The sequence below is a fragment of the Heloderma suspectum genome, chromosome 3 (assembly GCF_057233095.1).
Source record: "Heloderma suspectum isolate Gila_16-S chromosome 3, 16-S_ref, whole genome shotgun sequence".
Classification (NCBI taxonomy): Eukaryota; Metazoa; Chordata; class Lepidosauria; order Squamata; family Helodermatidae; genus Heloderma; species Heloderma suspectum.
The window spans coordinates 295,427,326-295,447,066 of record NC_139460.1 but is presented as its reverse complement, the minus strand read 5'-3'; the positions used below and the strand labels follow the sequence as shown (position 1 = coordinate 295,447,066).

General features: G+C 43.5%; 1 protein-coding gene across 2 annotated transcripts in view; it reads left to right on the top strand.

The window, feature by feature from the left end:
- The window catches only part of PLCH1 (phospholipase C eta 1), a 220,079-nt gene that overhangs the window by 120,125 nt on the left and 80,213 nt on the right, over positions 1 to 19,741 (top strand). For both annotated transcript variants that reach the window (XM_084847320.1, XM_084847321.1), the window contains 3 exons: positions 6,286 to 6,432; positions 7,237 to 7,480; positions 16,409 to 16,538. In XM_084847320.1, coding sequence (XP_084703446.1) covers positions 6,286 to 6,432; positions 7,237 to 7,480; positions 16,409 to 16,538 — 521 coding nt within the window. The remainder of the gene's footprint in view (positions 1 to 6,285; positions 6,433 to 7,236; positions 7,481 to 16,408; positions 16,539 to 19,741) is intronic.

The window sequence follows — 19,741 nt, the reverse complement described above, 5'->3', positions numbered from 1 at the left end:
TACTGTTGAGAGTTCCATAAGAGGGAAAAAATCATGGTCCAACTTTCCCCATACACTACTGCGCTGATGGGAGAAGCTGTACCAGGTGGAATGTTCCATTCTATGCAACTTTTAAAGCTACAAGAGCCCTCTTGCAGGTCTGGCCCCAGACATTTTGCTTCCTGAGCCAGCACCCGCCCACCCAAGTCAGGGGGCATAGCACCCAAGGCCAGCCAAATTATTTTGGCGCGTGAGGCAGAAAATCCTGCAAGTGTCTCTGCCCCTACCTGATAGTAAACATGCATGGCTGGCTGGGGAATGGTGAGAGTTGTAGGACTTTTTTTCAATTTAAACATGCATAGGATTGCACCCTTAATCACTAACAATTTGCTGCCCTTTCATGACACCCAAAATCATGACACCGCCTCATGGTAGGGCCAACACAGCTGGGGCAACTTGTGGTACAGACAGACTGCTATTCCGGAAAAACTATGTATCAACAAAGGAATTATAGAGAGACCATTTTTAGAGACCCTGTGCTAGGCTATTATGGCTGTTTTATCGATTACTGTGCTGTTTACTGTTTATTATATAAACAGTAAACAGCGTTCTATTCTTTGAGATATGTGTATTGTATTTTATATTTTAACTGGTTTAAAATGGCATTTTACTTTTTTAACTGGTTGTAACCCACCCAGAGAACATTAGTTATTGGGGGAATTTTAATTAATTAATCAATTAATTATAGAGCCAGTGTACTGGTCCTATGCTAAGGATGAGTATATGAATGATGTCTCTAGAGTAAGATAATAGAGATTTATTTATGTATTTATTTCATTTCTATACTGCTCAATAGCCGAAGCTCTCTGGGCGGTTCACAAAAATTAAAACCACAGAGTGCAGCATAAAACAATATAAAATATGAAAGCTTAAAACCACGATAAAACAGTACAACCAGAATAAAACCTAGCACAGGTGCAGAGATTAAAAATACAGATTTAAAACACCAGAGCTAAAAGATTAAGAAGCTAAAATGCTAAAATACTGGGCAAATAAAAAGGTCTTCACCTGGCGCCGGAAGGAGTACAATGTAGGCACCAGGCAAACCTCTCTAGGGAGCTCATTCCACACCCGAGTTGCCACAGCAGAAAAGGCCCTTGCAGGGCTACGTATGGCATGATTCAAATGGTTTCTTATGTTCAAACCGTTAAAAATTGACTCATGGAGGATATGGCTGTGAATGGCTACTAGTCATGATGATGATATTCTACCTTCAGTATCAGAGACAGTATGCCTGTATGTACCAGTTGCTGGGGAACATGAGCAGGAAGGTGCTATTGCACTCACGTCCTGCTTGTAGCCTTCCCATAAGTATCTAGTTCGCCACTGTGGGAATTAGGATGCTGGACTAGAGAGGCCCTTGGTCTGATCTAGCATGGCTTTTATTGTTATGACTCTCTTGAATAAATGACTGTTTTATTTAACATGTCTGCCTTCTGAAATGTTCCTGACTGGACTTGTCTACTACAGCTGATAGGTCATTTCTCTACTAGGACCTGCCACAAGTTCAAGTACAATTTTTTGATGAACAGGTGCAGCTGAGTCAGCTTTCGAAGTTAAATTCCACTTGAAGATGCTTTTGTATATTATAGCAACATTTCTGGACCTTTCTCGTCACTCATCTTCTGTGGCAGAATATTAGGGCAACTTTTTCTTCAAAACAACCACAAGGGAGGAGGCAGTGGTGTTGGGGTGGTTTTTAAAAGGGAAAAGCAGAATATTTATACAGTCTGAAGAGAAACTAGAGTACTGGGGGGTGGGGGTGGAGGGGGGGGTTGGTGATTATTAACCACTTCCCTTTATAATTTTCCAAGTTGAAATCAACCTTCTCTCAAAAGGTGCTTTTAACCCCGGCAGCAAAAAAACAAATGAATAAACAAACAACAACAACAACCCCCAAACAAGACATTTACCTGTGTTGTGCCTATCTTTACCACCCTCTTTCACCAGGGCAAATAGTGGTTTTAGCAACAGCTGATTTAAAACAACAACAACAACAACATCATGGAAATGGTGTAGTGTATGTGTGGAGTAGAAGGGTTAAACTCCCCCTCCGCCAATGTCGCTACCCTGATCGAAGCAGAAGGAGCTGCTAATTTTGAAGTACAGAAAAAACATGTTTTGGTGCTGGTTTTCCCTTTAGGGAAGTAGCTGCTTTTAAACTTGACACATTTAGTTGTAATTCAGATGACTGATAGTAATGCCTATATTCTGAAGTGTGTATTTTAGGATTAGCACAGCCATAACCAACTATCAACACAGCATTATTAATTATGATGATGGTGATGATGTAATAATAACAAAGAGTAATTTTACAGCCCTTTTTTATTATTTATTTATTGTATTTTTATCCCGCTCCTCAGCCAAAAAAGGCTTCCAGAGCGGCTTACAATCAATGAACAAAGACGACAGTCCCTGCCCGCAGGCTTACAATCTAAAAAAGACACAACACACAATGAAAAGGAAATGGGGAGGGGAGAAAAAATAATTAGGTAGACTGTCAGCAAGGCTGGTGGGATGGCCCTGTTCCCCCCTCTCATCCCCAAAGGAGGGGCAGTCCAACTGGAGCAGGCCCTGACGTTCCCTTTGCCTGCTGCCTCGCACCTTCTTCTTCCCCAAAGGGCCATGGATGTCAGTTAGCCTTGGGGTGGGGAGGAGTCCACCCATCTGCTTTGGCCACAGACTTGTACTTATTCTGTCCCTGTCATTTGTGGCAAGGCCAGATTACATCCTGCTGGCTGGGCAACTGATAATGCTTGTAGGCTGTGATCCAGGCAGCCTCTCCCCCTGCCCCCTTTCTAATGTGGAAACAGGGTTCTGCCAGTGAGGAAAATCTAGCAGCCTGTCCTACATGTGGAAACTTCTTTCATGTAGTTGGTTCTGTACCTAGCTTGTGGAAGAGCTTCCAGATATGTCTATAGAACCGCACATGCAGTTCTTTTCCATTCACATGCAGCCCTCTGGATTGCAGCCATAGTTGTTATGATATATGGCGGCAGTCGTGCCAGCCTGTATAGCTCCCTATGCGAAAGGTTGCTGTACAAGGGGACAGGAAAGGACTCTCACCGATCCTGGTCAAGTTGCTAATTGATGCAACTCCAGCGCTGTAGGCTGGCAGCCAATGGAATGTAAGGCAATGAATGCTAGGCAAGAAGGATAGAACATATGGGGAAGGCAGGTCGGATGCCCCTGCCCTTATCTGTTGTTATTCTCATATACAGTATATATAGTAGTTTCAGTTATGAGCTGAGAATGCAGTGCTGTGTATCACCCTAGATGCTCCCCACCCCCAATCTCAATGGGGAGGGCAACTGTTATGCCCTGGGATGAATATGCCCGATGTTCACAGGGACCAGATGTTGCCAGGACTGGAATGTTAGAACTGTGGCTCATAGTACTTCGGGAAGACATTTGTGCCTTCTCCCCAGTCACGTTCAGTTGAAAAAGATCACTGAAATTCTAGAAGTTCCTTTGAATCACAAGAACTCCGAAGGTTACACAAGAGCTCTCACTTTTAGAAAGGCTTTTTCATTCACTTAAGCAAAGCCGAAAGCAAGCTTTTGCATTCTTCACAACTCTTCTTCAGGCTGGATGTTAAACAAAATAGAGCTTCAGGAGGGGAAATAGGGCATGATGATTGAGCCCCGAAGTTTGCAGTTGTTAACAGTCTTAAGATAGAGTGCAGGAGGAGTTGTGGAGATTTAATTTGATTAGACTTTGATAAGTGCTAAACAGATTTCACATTGTACCAAGGACTACAGGGACAAAGAAGCCATAATGGCTGTCTCCACATTTTTATTTTTAGCAATAAGCAGAACATATATGTTGCTTGTGAGGCAGGCAGAGGAGTAAAGACATATGAGTGAGAATTTATGTACTAAATTTTCCAACTGAAATCAATTTGAGGCATCAATCCTGTACCTACTTACCTGGGGGTAAGCCACAAATGCCTTAAGTGTTTCGCATTTGTGAAAAAATACCTTGAAATATGTTATTGAAATGCCATTCAGGGTATTATTTGTGTATATTGGCATTTAAAACTTGCTTAACGTTATGGAGATTAAAACAGGATATTTTTAAGATCTGTAGTCTGTAGTTTCAGCATTTCAAAAGTGCCATCAACCCTTGGATTGATCTAATTATGTGATTTAGTTCCTGATCTAGTTCATTCAGTAAAGCCATATAATAATGGACGATAAAGCATTGCTGTTTTGTTGAAATAAAGTATGTTCTTTGTATGCTAGTTATAATTTTCTAAATAACAGATTTAACATTCATGCTACAAATTTTAAAAGGCTAATTAATTGCCAGTTTTCCGTCACATAAGATGAAAGTTCATGCTGACTTGGATGCCATTGTTTTGACAGAGTCTGATATGGACGGGGCTGGTGCATCTAGTCATGTTATAGACACCTTTTGGCTTGTGCAACCTGCGGATGTGGACAAACTGTTGGAGGACTGAGGCCTACTACTTGTCCTTTAGATCCTTGCCCATCCTGACTTGTGAAATCCGCCAGAGCTGGGCTGTATATCTGGACCTCCGAGGTAGTAAATGCCTCATTGTGGGACAGTGAGGTCCCTGCAGCTTTGAAAGAAGCTGTGATGAGACCTTTATTGAAGAAACCAAATTTAAATCCTATGGTTTCGGATAACTACCACCTGTATCATTCTTGGGCAAGCATGTGGTGGCCTCACAACTCCAAGCCATTTTGGATTAAACTGATTACCTAGATCCATTCCACTCGGGTTTCAAGCCTGTTTATGGGACAGAAACAGCCTTGGTCACCCTGTTTGATGACTTACGCCAGGGAATGGATGGGGGGAGTGCAACCCTGTTGGTTCTTCTGGACCTCTCAGCGGCTTTCAGTACCATTGACTGTGGTATCCTTCTGGATTGTTTATCTGTATTGGGCTTGGGGGGCACAGTTTTAAATTTATTCCAGTCCTTTCTGGAGGAGCAGTCTCAGAAGGTGGTGCTGGGGGGCTTCTGTTCCACCCATGGTCATTAGCCTGTGGGGCACCACAAGGTTCTGTCTTGTCCCTCAGGCTTTTTAACATCTACATGAAACTGCTGGGGGAAGTCATCAGGAGGTTTGGGCAGAAATGCCAGCGGTATGTGGATGATACTAAGCTCTACCTCTCGTTTCCATATGCACATCCCAGGTGGAAGTGTCTGGGGGCTGTTTTGGGATGGATGAGGGTGAACAAGCTGAAACTTAACCCAGACAAGATGGAGGTACTGTAGCTTGGGAAACCAACTACTTCAGATGGATGTTTACAGTTGGTTTTAGACATGGTTGCACTCTGCCTAAATGACAAAGTGTGCAGTCTGGGAGTCCTCTTGGACTCTTGAGTTAACTGGGGAAGCCCAGGTGGCTGCAGTGTGCAGGAGTGCGTATTACCAGCGTGGGCTAGTATACCAGCTGCAAACCCCTCTCGAGGGCACAGACCTTGCCTCACTAGTCGTGTCCAGGCTGGACTACTGTAATGCGCTATATGTGGGGCTGCCTTTGAAGACGGTTCAGAGACTTCAGCTGGTGCAGAATGCGGCCGCCTGAGTATTGGTGGGGGCAAGGCAATTTGATCACATAATGCCTCTACTGCACCTGCTGCACTGGTTACCGGTGTGTTTCCAAGCCCAATTTAAAGTGCTGGTTCTGGCCTTTAAAGCCTTAAACGGTTTGGGACCAAGTTACTTGAAGGACTGCCTTCACCCATATCAGCCTGCCTGCACTTTAAGATCAGAAAGAGAGGCCCTTCTCATTTGCCCATGTGTGAGAGCAGTTAGGTAGGTGACCACATGTGAGAGGGCCTTCTCTGCAGTGGCCCTGCACCTTTGGAACAAGTTGCCATCGGAGGTTCGTCATGCTCCATCATTGCAGGCCTTTAAGAAGGCCTTAAAAATGTATTATTTTACTGTGGCCTTCTCTTGATACGACTGCTGTTGCTGCTGTTTTTACAGTTGTTGGTTTTATTGTCGGCTTTTATTTGCTATTTTATTATGTTTATGTTTTTAGCGCTTTTAATATTTTAACTCTTTTCATGTATTTTATTTCTGTAAGCCGCCTTGGCAGGGCTTCTGCCCTGAAAGGCGGCCAAGAATTTTTAAATGAATGACTAAAATTAGAAGGATTATGTAGTATTGACTTTGTAGATAAGTACTGTCGTAATTATCCAGAAATTAGAACAGCAAAATAGCTGTTTTAGTTAAATTTGTTATAATCTCTCTCTGTCTTTTAATTTCAGTTGAAAGATGCATGAGCGTAATGCAGTCTGGGACTCAGATGGTTAAACTGAAGAATGGAGCGAAAGGTCTAGTACGTCTTTTTTACCTTGATGAGCACAGGACTTGCATCAGATGGAGGCCATCCAGGAAAAGTGAAAAGGCAAAAAGTAAGTTTCTTCTAAGATGCCTTTTACATTGTGCATATTTTTGGATTCCTTGTTTTTGGATTCCTTGTTTTTGGATTTGCACAGGGGCTGTTGCGCATGTAACCTTCCCAATCCCTTAAACAGAGTCCCCAACCCTTCCACTCTCCCGTGCAAACCCCCTCGTCAGTATTAACCATGGGTAAGATTGGTGTTGATGTCAACCTCATTGTTAACCTTCTGTCAGCTATGACTAAGACCAGCAGAGAGAGGGAGCTCATGATCCGACGGCCCTCTCTTGATTCTTTAACCCAAGGCTGGGCAACCTGTGGCCCTTCAGATGTTTTGGCCTACAACTTGCATCAGCCCTCTAGCCAGCATAGCCAATGGTGCGGGGTCATGGGAGTTGTAGGCCAAAACATCGGGGGGGGGGCACCCCTGCAAGGAATTGGGAGCATGATGTGTGTGCTGGTTCACAGTCATTTGATATCTCCACCTATAGTACCCGAAGTGAAGCATATATTTTTCTTTCTTTCTTAACTATTTCTGTTCAAGAAGACAGAGGGAGAACCTCTTTTGTGTCTCCTGTTTATTCATTGCCCTATCAGGTGTTACATTTGGAGTAATTACATTTGGAGTAATGTGACTTCACACAACATCTGAAAAGGAAATAAAGCCCTTTAAAACTAATACTACAGCCTCTTCCTCCTCCTGAAGGATATTTTGGCCTAACTCATGAATGTAGAAGGGAACGTTGGAGTAAAGAATATGGAGAGCCAAAGCATCCTAACACCTTTATTTTTCTGGTTTCCTCCATTGCTTTTACAGTCATCATTGATTCTATCTACAAAGTCACTGAAGGCCGGCAATCGGAAATATTCCATCGCCATGCCGAGGGCAACTTTGATCCGAGCTGTTGCTTTACCATTTACCATGGCAATCATATGGAGTCGCTGGATCTGATAACTTCTAACCCAGAGGAAGCTCGCACCTGGATCACGGGGCTGAAATACTTGATGGCTGGGATAAGTGATGAGGACTCACTTGCTAAAAGGCAGAGAACACATGATCAATATCCTTTCAAGAGGTTATATTCTGGCTCACGGTTTGTTGACTCTGGTTGGTCTAGCAAACCGGCGGGCCTGTCGAACCTCAGGCACATGGGCCAAATCTGGCTCACCTGGGGTCCCAATCGGGTTCTCCAGGGTTCCCCACATGGCCACACCCCCTTCCCTGTCCCCGCTCCCTTTCCCCAAGCACCAGTCGTTTGGTGGTTCCCTTGCTTTTGTGCAGTTTTCCCCCCATTCTCAGTGGTTGAAATGCTTCTCCTAAGGCTTAGTTAGTGGCAGTAGGAGCTTAAATCTACAGTAGGCTGGTATGCTTGGTATGTTGGTCCTGCCCAACCCAGCACTGCAATGTCCCACGTGAGAGAGTCTCTGAAACTGAATTTGGCCCTCTGGCTGAAAGAGGGCATGCCCCGTGGCCCTGCTATTCACAATGGGAGGGCATGAACGCATGCATGCCTTAAGGCACAGGGCCTGCCCCTAGGCTTCTTCTTTAGCCATATTTTAAAAATGCATTTTTCTGTCCATTAAGGGTCTGCCTTTTTTATTTGCTGTATTGATTGTTATCTGTAGATGCTGCTGGTAATAGCATCCTGTCTGGTCACAGTCTTGCCATTTTATTGCTTGGAAAGCAAGCACTACCGGCTTGGCCATTCAGTTTTGCTTTCCCTTTGTTAATCATGGAAAGACTTAAAACAGTTTTGAATAAAAAATATGGGGTGGTGGTGAGTACACAGCCCTTCCCAAGGCCTTCCCAAGTATAAATCGCTTAGTATTTTACTTGCACCATATCCTTAGGTGGTGTGTGGCATCTGCCTCGGATGGAAGAGTTGTGTGGCATACAGTGGCGACATTCGTTCTTAGATTCGTATTAATGGGGCATTTTGGATTTTCCTTGGGAGTCAAAATGTCTTAGGTGCATACATGGATGCATCCTTAGGCTGCAACAGACTCTAGATGAATTTTTACTAAGTGTGATGGTCTTTCTAAGAAAGGAGCAGAAACATTTACTCCAGGGCTGGATTACAAATAGCCTAGGTTCACTCAGAGACAAAGTGGTGAGGGGGGAAAGGAAGCTGAAAATAAAGATATAAAATCATTAGGTGGTGTGAGGATTGTTACCTTCTTCAGTACGTCTTGGGCCTCTTATAAGCTATGGACTAGATAATGCAAATCACATTGCACAGCCGGAGCTAAATGTGGAAAAAAAGCCGCACTATGTACAGAGTTATGCTGCTGTGGGGAAAGCAAGTTCTTCTGCCAGTGAACATCCTAGATCATGACCCAGTTGGACCCAAGTTTCCAGGCTGAAGTGAGAGAGCAGTGGATGTTGTCTCGCACCTAACAGTTCCCACTTCCTGACATCAGCTGTGACTGTCAGAAGACAGGAACACTTGCCAACCTTCTGTGGCGAATTACAAGCACCATAAACTCTTTCTGCACTTTCTATATTTATCCCTGACTTTTGAAGGCTGTACATTGCTGCTGTGCATTCTGTTGTGCTGGGACAACTGAATGCCTGGTTTGAAGCCTGGTTTGCATGATCAGTTCTGGCAGATGGGAGGCTGCAGGGTGAAATGACCCCTGTAACAGCTCCAGCTAGAGTGAGAACATAACAGAAGCCACCAGAGGATACGGATTCATAAGGAAGGATGCATCTGTTGAAAAAAGGGGTAGATGTTCCTAGCCAGATGGAGGTGTGTGGGGGCAACAGGAGAAAAGTTTGGTGAAATTAAATGGTTGACCAAGAGTAGAGCAAGAGAGTATTGTGGAGTTGTAGAAGGTGCAGAAAAGAACAACTATGAGCCAAACTAGACATGACGTTGGCACCATAGTTTGCCCTTGGCTAGCTGTTTTGTAAAAAAAAAAAAAAAAGCTGGCATGGCTCTGTGTGTGTTTGTAGCTGGATTGGGACTGTGGTATGGGGGAAGGAGGCTTTAACCCTTTTCTCCCATGTGGTCTTGATCGGGGTTTAACCCTTCCACCCCTATGGCCCTGCTATTCACAATGGGAGGAGCAGTCTCAGTGGTGCAAATAGGAGCTCATCCTACTGCAAGTAACAGGTACTAGAAGTGTGAGTCTGACTGGCACAGCAGTGGAGGCAAAGCTCCCCTCCACCATGCTCCAGTCCTAATCCAGCTCTGCCCCACACCTCGTGCTAGCTATTTATGGAAGAAAAAACAGCTAAGCATGGGCAAACTATGTGACAAAATTATGTCTAGTTGGCCCTAGGGCTGCAATCCTAAATACACCTAACTATGGAGGAAGCCCCATTGCAGATAGCAAAATTCCACCCTTAAAGATGGCTTAGAAGTGGGTGGATGGATGGATGGATGGATGGTAGGTTTTACTTTTGAGTAAACATGCATAGGACTGCATACACAAGGATCAAGGGGTTGAAATATCTTCCTTCTGAGGCACAGATAAAGTGACTGCAGATTCTTAGTTTAGAAAAAGGAACAACAAATGGGGGGAGGGTGGTGATGAAGGTGTACAAGAATTAATGGTGTGGAATTTAATTGCTCTTACATTGGTACAACCTAGGAGTGCTCGATTAAGTTGATTTGGGGTGGGTTTGAGAACAGACACAAAAGGATGTATTTCTTCTCGCAACACCCAATGAATTCGTGTAACTGATTAGCTCAACATGCGGCAACAGCCACTGGTTTAGATGCTTTAAATTCATGGATGTTAGCCATGAAAACCTAGGGATGTATGGATTGTGTAAAATCCATTCCCTCTGCGTTTCGTGGCTTGTTAGGTGCCTTTCGCTGTATCGTCCACCCATCAATGGAATTGGATTTTCAAAGGCTTCAGAATTTGCACAAATTCGCATTTGCACAAATTCAAATTTGTGCTGCAAATCCGCACATGCAGAAATGCACGAATTCCCACAAAATGCACGAATCCTCCCAATGCATATTTTCACGCTTTAGCCTGTGGAAGAAATGCACATTTTCAGCTGTTTTTTTTAAATTTGTGCATATTTTTCTATGACGAAATTTGTGCAGAATTCCTGAAGGTTACAAAAATGGTCCACAAGTCCATGGAATCTGCCTGATGGGGGGAAAGCTGGTCTGCTGTGGAATCTGTGGGTCAGATTCATAAAAACCCAAACTCATTTGGTTTCATTGTGGATTTCTCCAACATCCCTATGAAAAGCTCAGTGAAGCTTCCCTGATTTCTGGATGCTGGGTGCAAACAGCAAGGCTGAGGAGCTTCTCAGAGCATGTAACTGGTCTTGCTGGGGGCTGAATGCTGGACTAATGGACCCTTGATCTGATGAAGCACTCTTGTTCTGATGTGAGAGCAACATAGTAAAGGGATGCCACGTGTATAAAACAGAGTTGTTAATGGTACATCATTGTATCTTTCAGGGTTAAGTTTAAATTAGATGATATCTCAAGATAATGGACCCTTGGTTTGTAGTGGCACCATCATTTCAAACATGGCTTACCACAAAAATGGAGCCAGCAAACAAATGGATTTTAATTGACTATTATCACATGTTCCAGAATTCATTTGTATTGACCCATAGTGACAAGTACGGATGTTTGAGAATTTTGTTTTGTTTGCAAAACATCCAAGTTTGAAGCTCCAAACGTGAGCCTGTGTCCAATAAAAATATTAGCAAATTGTCAAAACCTGTGCTTGCATTCATCTCATTCCTGACTCCCAGTTTGATTTGCGCAGAATTTCTCAGTATGCTGAATCAGCCCTGCTTTAGCCAATGGAGGAAATTTCCACAAATTTGGGGAGATTTGTGCAAGTCTCCCCTTCGATCGCTGCTTGATTTGAACAAATTTCCTGTTTGCACAAAGCAAGCAGAACCCTAAGAATACCAAACATCGGTCATTTGCCCATCCCTAGTGACAAATGAATGACTCTTTAGCAAGACGTGGCTGAATTACCTTAGAATTCCTTGGTTGCATAGACAGAGATAGTTGGGGACTTTCATGTTTGCTGTATGGAGAAATATTGAGAAATCATACATAGTTCTTAAATTGGCAGCTAGTGGGTAGACTTTCATGGAGCCATCTATCCTGTGGCAGAGGAAATTGATTTTTTTTCCAATCAGCTAAAATTAACCTTTTTTTTTTCTTCTTCCAATCAGCTAAAATTAACCTTTCCCCTTCATGGATCGCTGCCTTGTTGTGGCGAAGGGGCTTGCGTAACTCAGTGAAGCCATAAGCTATGCCGTGCAGGGCCACCCAAGATGGACAGGTCATGGCAGAGAGTTCTGACAAAATGTGATCCACTGGAGAAGGAAATGGCAACCCACTCCAGTATTCTTGCCAAGAACACCCCATGGAACGTATCACAAGGCTAAAAGAGATGACGCCAGAAGATGAGCCCCTCAGGTCGGAAGGTGTCCAATATACTACTGGGGAAGAGCAGAGGGAATTTCCAAGTAGCGCCAGAAAGAGTGAAGCGGCTGGGCCAAAGCCGAAAGGACACTCAGCTGTGGATGTGTCTGGTGGTGAAAAGAAAATCCGATGCTGTAAAGAACAATATTGTTTAGGAACCTGGAATGTCAGATCAATGAATCAAGGTAAGCTAGAGGTGGTCAAACATGAGATGGCAAGATTGAACATCGACATCTTGGGAATCAGCGAACTAAAATGGACAGGCATGGGTGAATTTAATTCGGGTGACCATCATATCTACTACTGTGGGCAAGAATCCCTTAGAAGAAATGGAGTAGCACTCATAGTCAACAAAAGGGTGGGAAAAGCAGTCCTGGGGTACAATCTTAAAAACGATAGAATGATCTCAGTACGAATCCAAGACAAACCATTCAACATCACAGTAATTCAGGTCTATGCCCCAACCACTGATGCTGAAGAAGCTGAAGTTGATTGGTTGTATGAAGACCTACAACACCTTCTAGAACTAACACCAAAAAAAGATGTCCTCTTCATCATAGGGGATTGGAATGCTAAAGTAGGAAGTCAAGAAATCACCGGGATAACAGGCAAGCATGGCCTTGGTGTACAAAATGAAGCAGGACAAAAGCTAATAGAGTTTTGCCAAGAGAACACGCTGATCATAGCAAACACTCTTTTCCAACAGCACAAGAGGCGACTCTACACATGGACATCACCAGATGGTCAATATCGAAATCAGATTGATTATGTCCTTTGCAGCCAAAGATGGAGAAGCTCTATACAGTAAGTCAAAACAAGACCTGGAGCTGACTGTGGCTCAGATCATGAGCTGCTTCTTGCAAAATTTCAGCTTAAATTGAAGAACGTCGGGAAAACCCCTAAACCATTCCGGTATGACCTCAATCATATCCCTTATGAATATACAGTGGAGGTGAGGAATAGATTTCAGGGACTAGACCTGATAGACAGAGTGCCTGAGGAACTATGGACGGAGGTCCGTAACATTGTTCAGGAGGCAGCAACTCAATCCATCCCAAAGAAAAAGAAATGCAAGAAAGCCAAGTGGCTGTCTGATGAGGCTTTACAAGTAGCTGACGAAAGAAGGGAAGTGAAAAGCAAGGGAGAAAGGGGAAGATATATCCAACTGAATGCAGAGTTCCAGAGAATAGCAAGGAAAGACAAGAAGGCCTTCTTAAATGAACAATGCAAAGAAATCGAGGAAAACAACAGAATGGGAAAGACTAGAGATCTCTTCAAGAAAATTGGAGATCTCAAGGGAACGTTTTGTGCCAAGACGGGCATGATAAAGGACAAAGAAGGCAGGGACCTAACAGAAGCAGATGAGATTAAGAAGAGGTGGAAAGAATACACAGAAGAACTATACAGGAAAGATCTTAATGTCCCTGATAGCCATGATAGTGCGGTCACTGAACTTGAGCCGGACATCCTCGAGAGTGAAGTCAAGTGGGCCTTAGGAAGCATTAGTAACAACAAAGCTAGCGGAGATGACCGTATTCCAGCCGAGCTATTTAAAATCCTAAAAGATGATGCTGTTAAAGTGCTGCATTCAATATGCCAACAAATTTGGAACACTCAACAATGGCCGCAAGACTGGAAAAAGGTCAGTTTACATTCCAATTCCAAAGAAGGGCAACGCCAAAGAGTGTTCAAACTACCGCACAATTGCGCTCATTTCACATGCCAGCAAGGTGATGCTCAAAATCCTACAAGCTAGGCTTCAGCAGTATGCGAACCGAGAACTACTGGAAGTACAAGCGGGGTTTCGAAGAGGCAGAGGAACTAGAGACCAAATCGCCAGTGTTCGCTGGATCATGGAGAAAGCAAGAGAATTCCAGAAAAACGTCTATTTCTGCTTCATTGACTACGCTAAAGCCTTTGATTGTGTGGATCACAACAAACTGTGGCAAATTCTTAAAGTGATGGGAGTACCAGACCACCTTACCTGTCTCCTGAGAAACCTGTACCAGGGTCAGGAAGCAACAGTAAGAATCAGACATGGAACAACCGAGTGGTTCAAAATTGGGAAAGGAGTACGACAAGGCTGCATATTGTCACCCTGCTTATTTAACTTATATGCAAAGTACATCATGAGAAACGCCGGGTTGGATGAATCAGAGGTCGGAATTAAGATTGCTGGGAGAATTATCAACAACCTCCGATATGCAGACGATACCACCCTAATGGCAGAAAGCGAAGAGGATCTCAAGAGCCTCTTGTTGAGGGTGAAAGAGGAGAGTGCAAAAGCTGGTTTGAAACTCAACATTAAAAAAACGAAGATCATGGCATCTGGCCCCATCACTTCCTGGCATATAGAAGGGGAAGAAATGGAAGCAGTGACAGATTTTACTTTCTTGGGCTCCAAGATCACTGCAGACGGTGACTGTAGCCATGAAATTAAAAGACGCTTGCTCCTTGGGAGGAAAGCTATGGCAAACCTAGACAGCATAGTAAGAAGCAGAGACATCACCTTGCCAACAAAGGTCCATATAATCAAAGCTATGGTTTTCCCAGTAGTAATGTATGGCTGTGAGAGCTGGACTATAAGGAAGGCTGAGTGCCAAAGAATTGATGCTTTCGAACTGTGGTGCTGGAGGAGACTCTTACGAGTCCCCTGGACTGCAAGGAGGTCAAATCAGTCAATCCTAGAGGAAATCAACCCTGAGTGCCCATTGGAAGGACAGATACTGAAGCTGAAGCTGAAATATTTTGGCCATCTAATGCGAAGAGAAAACTCTCTGGAAAAGACCCTGATGCTGGGAAAGACTGAAGGCAAAAGGAGAAGGGGACGGGAGAGGATGAGATGGCTAGATAGCATCACCGATGCAATGAATATGAACTTGAGCACACTCCGGGAGAGAGCGGAGGACAGGAAGGCCTGGCGTGCTATGGTCCATGGGGTCACGAAGAGTCGGACACGACTGAACGACTGAACAACAAAATTAACCTTTGCTTTAACGTCTTCAGCCATGTACAAAAGTACCTTGTGTCTCACTTCTTTTTGTACATTGCTTGTGTCGGGGGTGGGGGGGAGCATACTCTAAAAAGTGCTTTTAAAAATACTTGAAATAAAAAAATGAAATACTCTGTTGATTCTGATTTGTAATAATTTAAACCAGTGTGGCTTTTAGACCTGTAATAAGAAAATATCAAAACATTAAAATCAATACTTCAATGACTGCAAAGCAGGAAACATAACACAAATATCATAAAAAACACATTTTTTTTAACACTTTGAGAGCAAACAGAAATAAAAGTTGGGTTTCTCTGGAAAAACACAGGACTTTTGTCGCTTTTGAAAATTCATTCCAGTTTTGAAGTAATTCAGAATTTTGTTTCAGTACTAATCTGAGGCAGGGAAAAAGAGTAGATTCTCTTCCTCTGCTCAAACCCAGCTACTTAGCTGTCATGTTCTTGATAATGAAACACTTGATACAGGCTGAGCTTAGGTATAATGCTGAACCATAGTTTCCTCTCCTCTTATGTGGCTTTTGCTTCTATTTTCAACTAACCATGGTTTGTTTGTCATGCTGAGCCATGATTTATTGTGATGATAACAAACCATTGGGATCACACACTTCCTCCTCCCCTCCCCTCCTCTGGTGTGGTTGTGAGGAGGAGATTGGAAATGTCTACTTCTGGTTTTGATTAACTGCAGCTTGTTTCATCCAAACCTGACAAACTGTGGTTAATATTAACTTTGGATTGTTTGAATCACGCCATCTTCAAATCATGGATTTGAAGCTGCTTACTTCCACAAGCCATATTTGTGTTTAGCCATAATTTAGGTTCTAGATGGAATGCTAAACTGCAGTTAATCAAAAACAGAAGCAAAGGTGTTCCATCGCCTGAGGGCCATGCCAGATGAGGAAGAAAGAGTATGTTAATCCGTAGCTCATTCCTGCCATAATAAACTATGGTTTATCGTCATGTCCAACCTGGTCTGTTATGTCCAAATGGGGACAAACCTGACTAGTGTTAACTATTGTTGATTGAAACAAGTCAACATCAAACCATTGTTAATACTCTTGGCTTGTTTCAATAAACCATAGTTAACACTAACTACAGTTTCTGTTTGGATATGATAAACTGTGGTTAGTTGCTTCCAATTTCCTCCTCAAAGCTGCATTGGAGGACGGTAATGAGCTATGTCTTAGTGTTACATGTGAACTTGGCCACAGTGTGTAATACTGGGAAAATGATATTGAGCTCTGCTTCATACAGGATTTTTTGTTTTTGTTTTGGTCCACATGTATAGGGATGGCCATGCTGGCTGGTGATGATGGGAGTTGTAGTCTAATACATCTGATGGTTACCAGGCTTGGAAAGGCTGATCTATGCATTGTGCACTGTCCCTTGCAGGAAAAATAACATGCATGAACTGACCTTCTATGTTCTGTTTTGTTGTCACCCTGTGCCTGTTTTATATAACTTGACTCTTTACTTTTGCTTCCCCCCCCCCAATAATTTAAAAGCAAAGCCAAGACCATTTTGGTGTAGCAGTTTACCCTTTCCTTAATTTATCTGCACTTGGGTGAAACAGACCTTTCAGGAAGCAGACAAGAATGGCGATGGCTTGCTGAATATTGAAGAGATCCACCAGTTGATGCACAAACTGAATGTCAACCTGCCCCGGAGGAAAGTAAGACAAATGTTTCAGGTGAGCATCCTCTCTCTCTTTATTTGTAAGATGAGTGTTAGCCTTTCAAAAGAGAAACCTGGGATTATCAATGAAGATTAATGGGCAGACAGTTCAATGCATTTAATTGTTCATAGACAACAGACAGCAGCGGAAGGCTAATCATGCCATGCCATGTCAACATTTGGCTTTGGCTGGATTGCTGACACCTGGCAGCAGCCTTCAAGGAATTATAACATTTAATTAATTGCAAACTGGACACGGAGTTCTTAATATGCTTTCTGATGAGGCCAATGATTAATCTCTGTTAGATCCAATTCCTTAGAGGCCTGTTTGTGTTTAACAGCACCTTTTTGCCACAAATATGAGAGCAGTGGGGCTACTAATGACTTTTTGCAGCCAGAAGAAGGCAACTCTGCATTATTAGGGTCAACACAAACTTGAATAGCATGCACCAAAATTTATTGAGATATTCCAAAACACTCACTGAGTTTTGAGCTAACTGCTCTTCTTCCAGACATCGGGGTGAGGGTGGGAAGTGGTGTTTTTTTTAATGCAAACCAATCACATTTACAAATGGCTCTACAAGTGTGAATCAAATAGGTTTGTTCCCTTTATCCTATAGGGCAGCATTCCCCAACCTGGTGTGCTCCAAGGCACTACACCCATCATCACCAGTCCTACACATCTGGAGGGCACTAGGTTGGGGAAGGCTATTTTAGAGGGTAGGCTGCTGGCACTGAACCCTGCCTCATAGCATGGGGTATGATGTGGAGACTTGTGGGCTGTGCTTAGGTGGGCGCAGCATGCGTGATGACAGCAGCTCTGTCCATGTGCAAACCTTCAGTGGCTCCAGATAATGCTTCCTGTGAGAATGCCAGAAGTTCCTGTACAGACTTCTCTTTAATACATGAGTTGGAGGATTTGGTCTGAAAAACACACACATTCATTCCATTACTGTGATGCTTGCTTGGCTCTTTTAAAAATACAGTTTGCTTTGCATGGAGTAGTGAACCACATTCATCTTAGACGGTAGTGATGCTAATAAACATGCCAGGTAGATTCTTACTTCATCATTACAGTTAAAAGTAGTATTTGGGATAGAGCATGCTCTCATTAACCAGTATTAATAGCACTTTTTATAGCCAGTGGCATCTGTTATTTTGCTCTGGCAAGCTGGAGCTGTTTTTTCTTTTTGTGGTTGAGACTGCCAACTTCTCTTTGAGTCTTGGACAATACATCCTCTAGAGAAGCTGAAGTGAAATAAAAATGCTGACTCATTATCTTGTTTGCAGGCAACAGCATGATCCTGTGGCACAAAAAGTCCATGACTGTTTAAGTTGCATTAATGCTAGCATTACATACAAGATTAAGGAAGTAACGGCACTGCTCTACTTAGCAATAGGAAAATATGATCAGCCCTGTGTGCTAAAGGAAGTAGAAATTTCCTACCAGGGCAACCCAGATTCCGTGTGAAGAAGAGCTTATGTCTTCTACCTGCATAAATGAAGCAAATGTGCAAAGTTTTTCATATGTTGAAAGGCCAGGTCCGCAGCCTGGGGGTCATTTTAGACTCCGAGCTGTCCATGGAGGCTCAGGTGTCAGCTGTGAGCCAGACAGCACTGTTCCAACTCCATCTGATATGGCGGCTGCGCCCCTACCTTCCCAGCCATCTGCTCCCATCAGTAGTACATGCCCTGGTCTCCTCTCATTTAGACTACTGTAATGTGCTCTACGTGGGGTTACCCTTGAAGATGGTTCGGAAGCTGCAGCTGGTACAGAACGCGGCGGCTCACCTGATTAAAGGCAGCCACTGGCATGATCACATCACTCCAGTGCTGAAGGAGTTGCACTGGTTACCAGTTGTTTTCCGGGCCAAATTCAAGGTGTTGGTTTTGACCTTTAAAACCCCATATGGTTTTGGCCCAGCCTATCTCAAGGAGCACTTCCAGCAACACCGGACAGGCCGCTTAACAAGATCAGCCTCGGATGGCCTTCTCTCTGTCCCATCAGCCAGGACAGCTAGACTGGTGAGGATGAGGGAGAGGGCCTTCTCTGTGGTGGCCCCCACTCTGTGGAACTCCCTCCCTAGGGAACTCTGCCATGCCCCCTCTTTAATGAGCTTCCATCATGCATTAAAAACATGGTTGTTCAGGCAGGCATTTGGGGTGGGTTAGGGTATTTTTAGAAATATGTTTTTAAATGTAGAATTTTATTGTTTTAAATTGTTTTTATTATTGTACATCGCCCAGAGTGGCTGGGTGACCAGCCAGATGGCGATTAAATAAATAAATGCTGTATAATAATGGCTTTGCTAGTCATGGAGTAGGGTAAGGAGCTATAGAGGGCATGAAGCTCCCGCATCACTGGAAATCTTGTTCATCCATCCCCTGGCTTTAGAAGGCATAGCCCACAGGGTTGGAAGCTTGCTCTACTTTTAAAATGAAACCTGAGATTTTCAGGCAGTTGGATTCTGCACCCTATACTCCTTTAGAATCATAACATACCACCCTGCTTCAACAGAGTGCAAATTCAGGACTTCTTCTGATCATCTGGTCTGATTCAAGAAAGCTAGTTCTCATGATGCTCTGTACTTGTACTCACAGTTTTGTACTCGCGGTTTTGAGTCTACCTCTGAGCTGACTTACAGCCTTGAGTAGCATACAGGGAGTTGGTCACCTGTCTACCTGTAGCTCATGCAGAACTTAACCTGAATTGGCTTTTTGCAGAAGACTGAGGGCCGAACCATATGTGTGTGTGTGTGTGTGTGTGTTTATTTAACACATGCTTGCAGACTTGCTATAAAGTGCCAGTGGTAGGGGGTTAACTTTGTATACCAAAAGGAGTTGTTGGAGAGAGGTGCAAAACCCACCGTGTCCCTTAAATTGATGTGCTTCAGTACTTTAAGACGTTTTCTCCCTGTTGGCTCATTTCTGATATCAAACCTGGGCCAGGGGAAAAAAATCTTTAAAGCAGTGCAGAGCAGCAAGATAAGGTGGGTTTCACTCTTCTCTCCAAGTTCTCTTTATAGTATTCAGAGTTTCACCTCTGCTCTAGAGCCAAATGGGAAAGCACAAATATGCACACTTTTGGTTACCCTGACTGCACAGTTTAGCATGGCATGAATAAGCTGTGAGGAGGAGTTTTGAAGCTTTCACTTCTGGTTTTTTGCTTAACCATGGCTTATCATGTTGTGTGGACTAGCAAGCTGTGGTTCATATTAA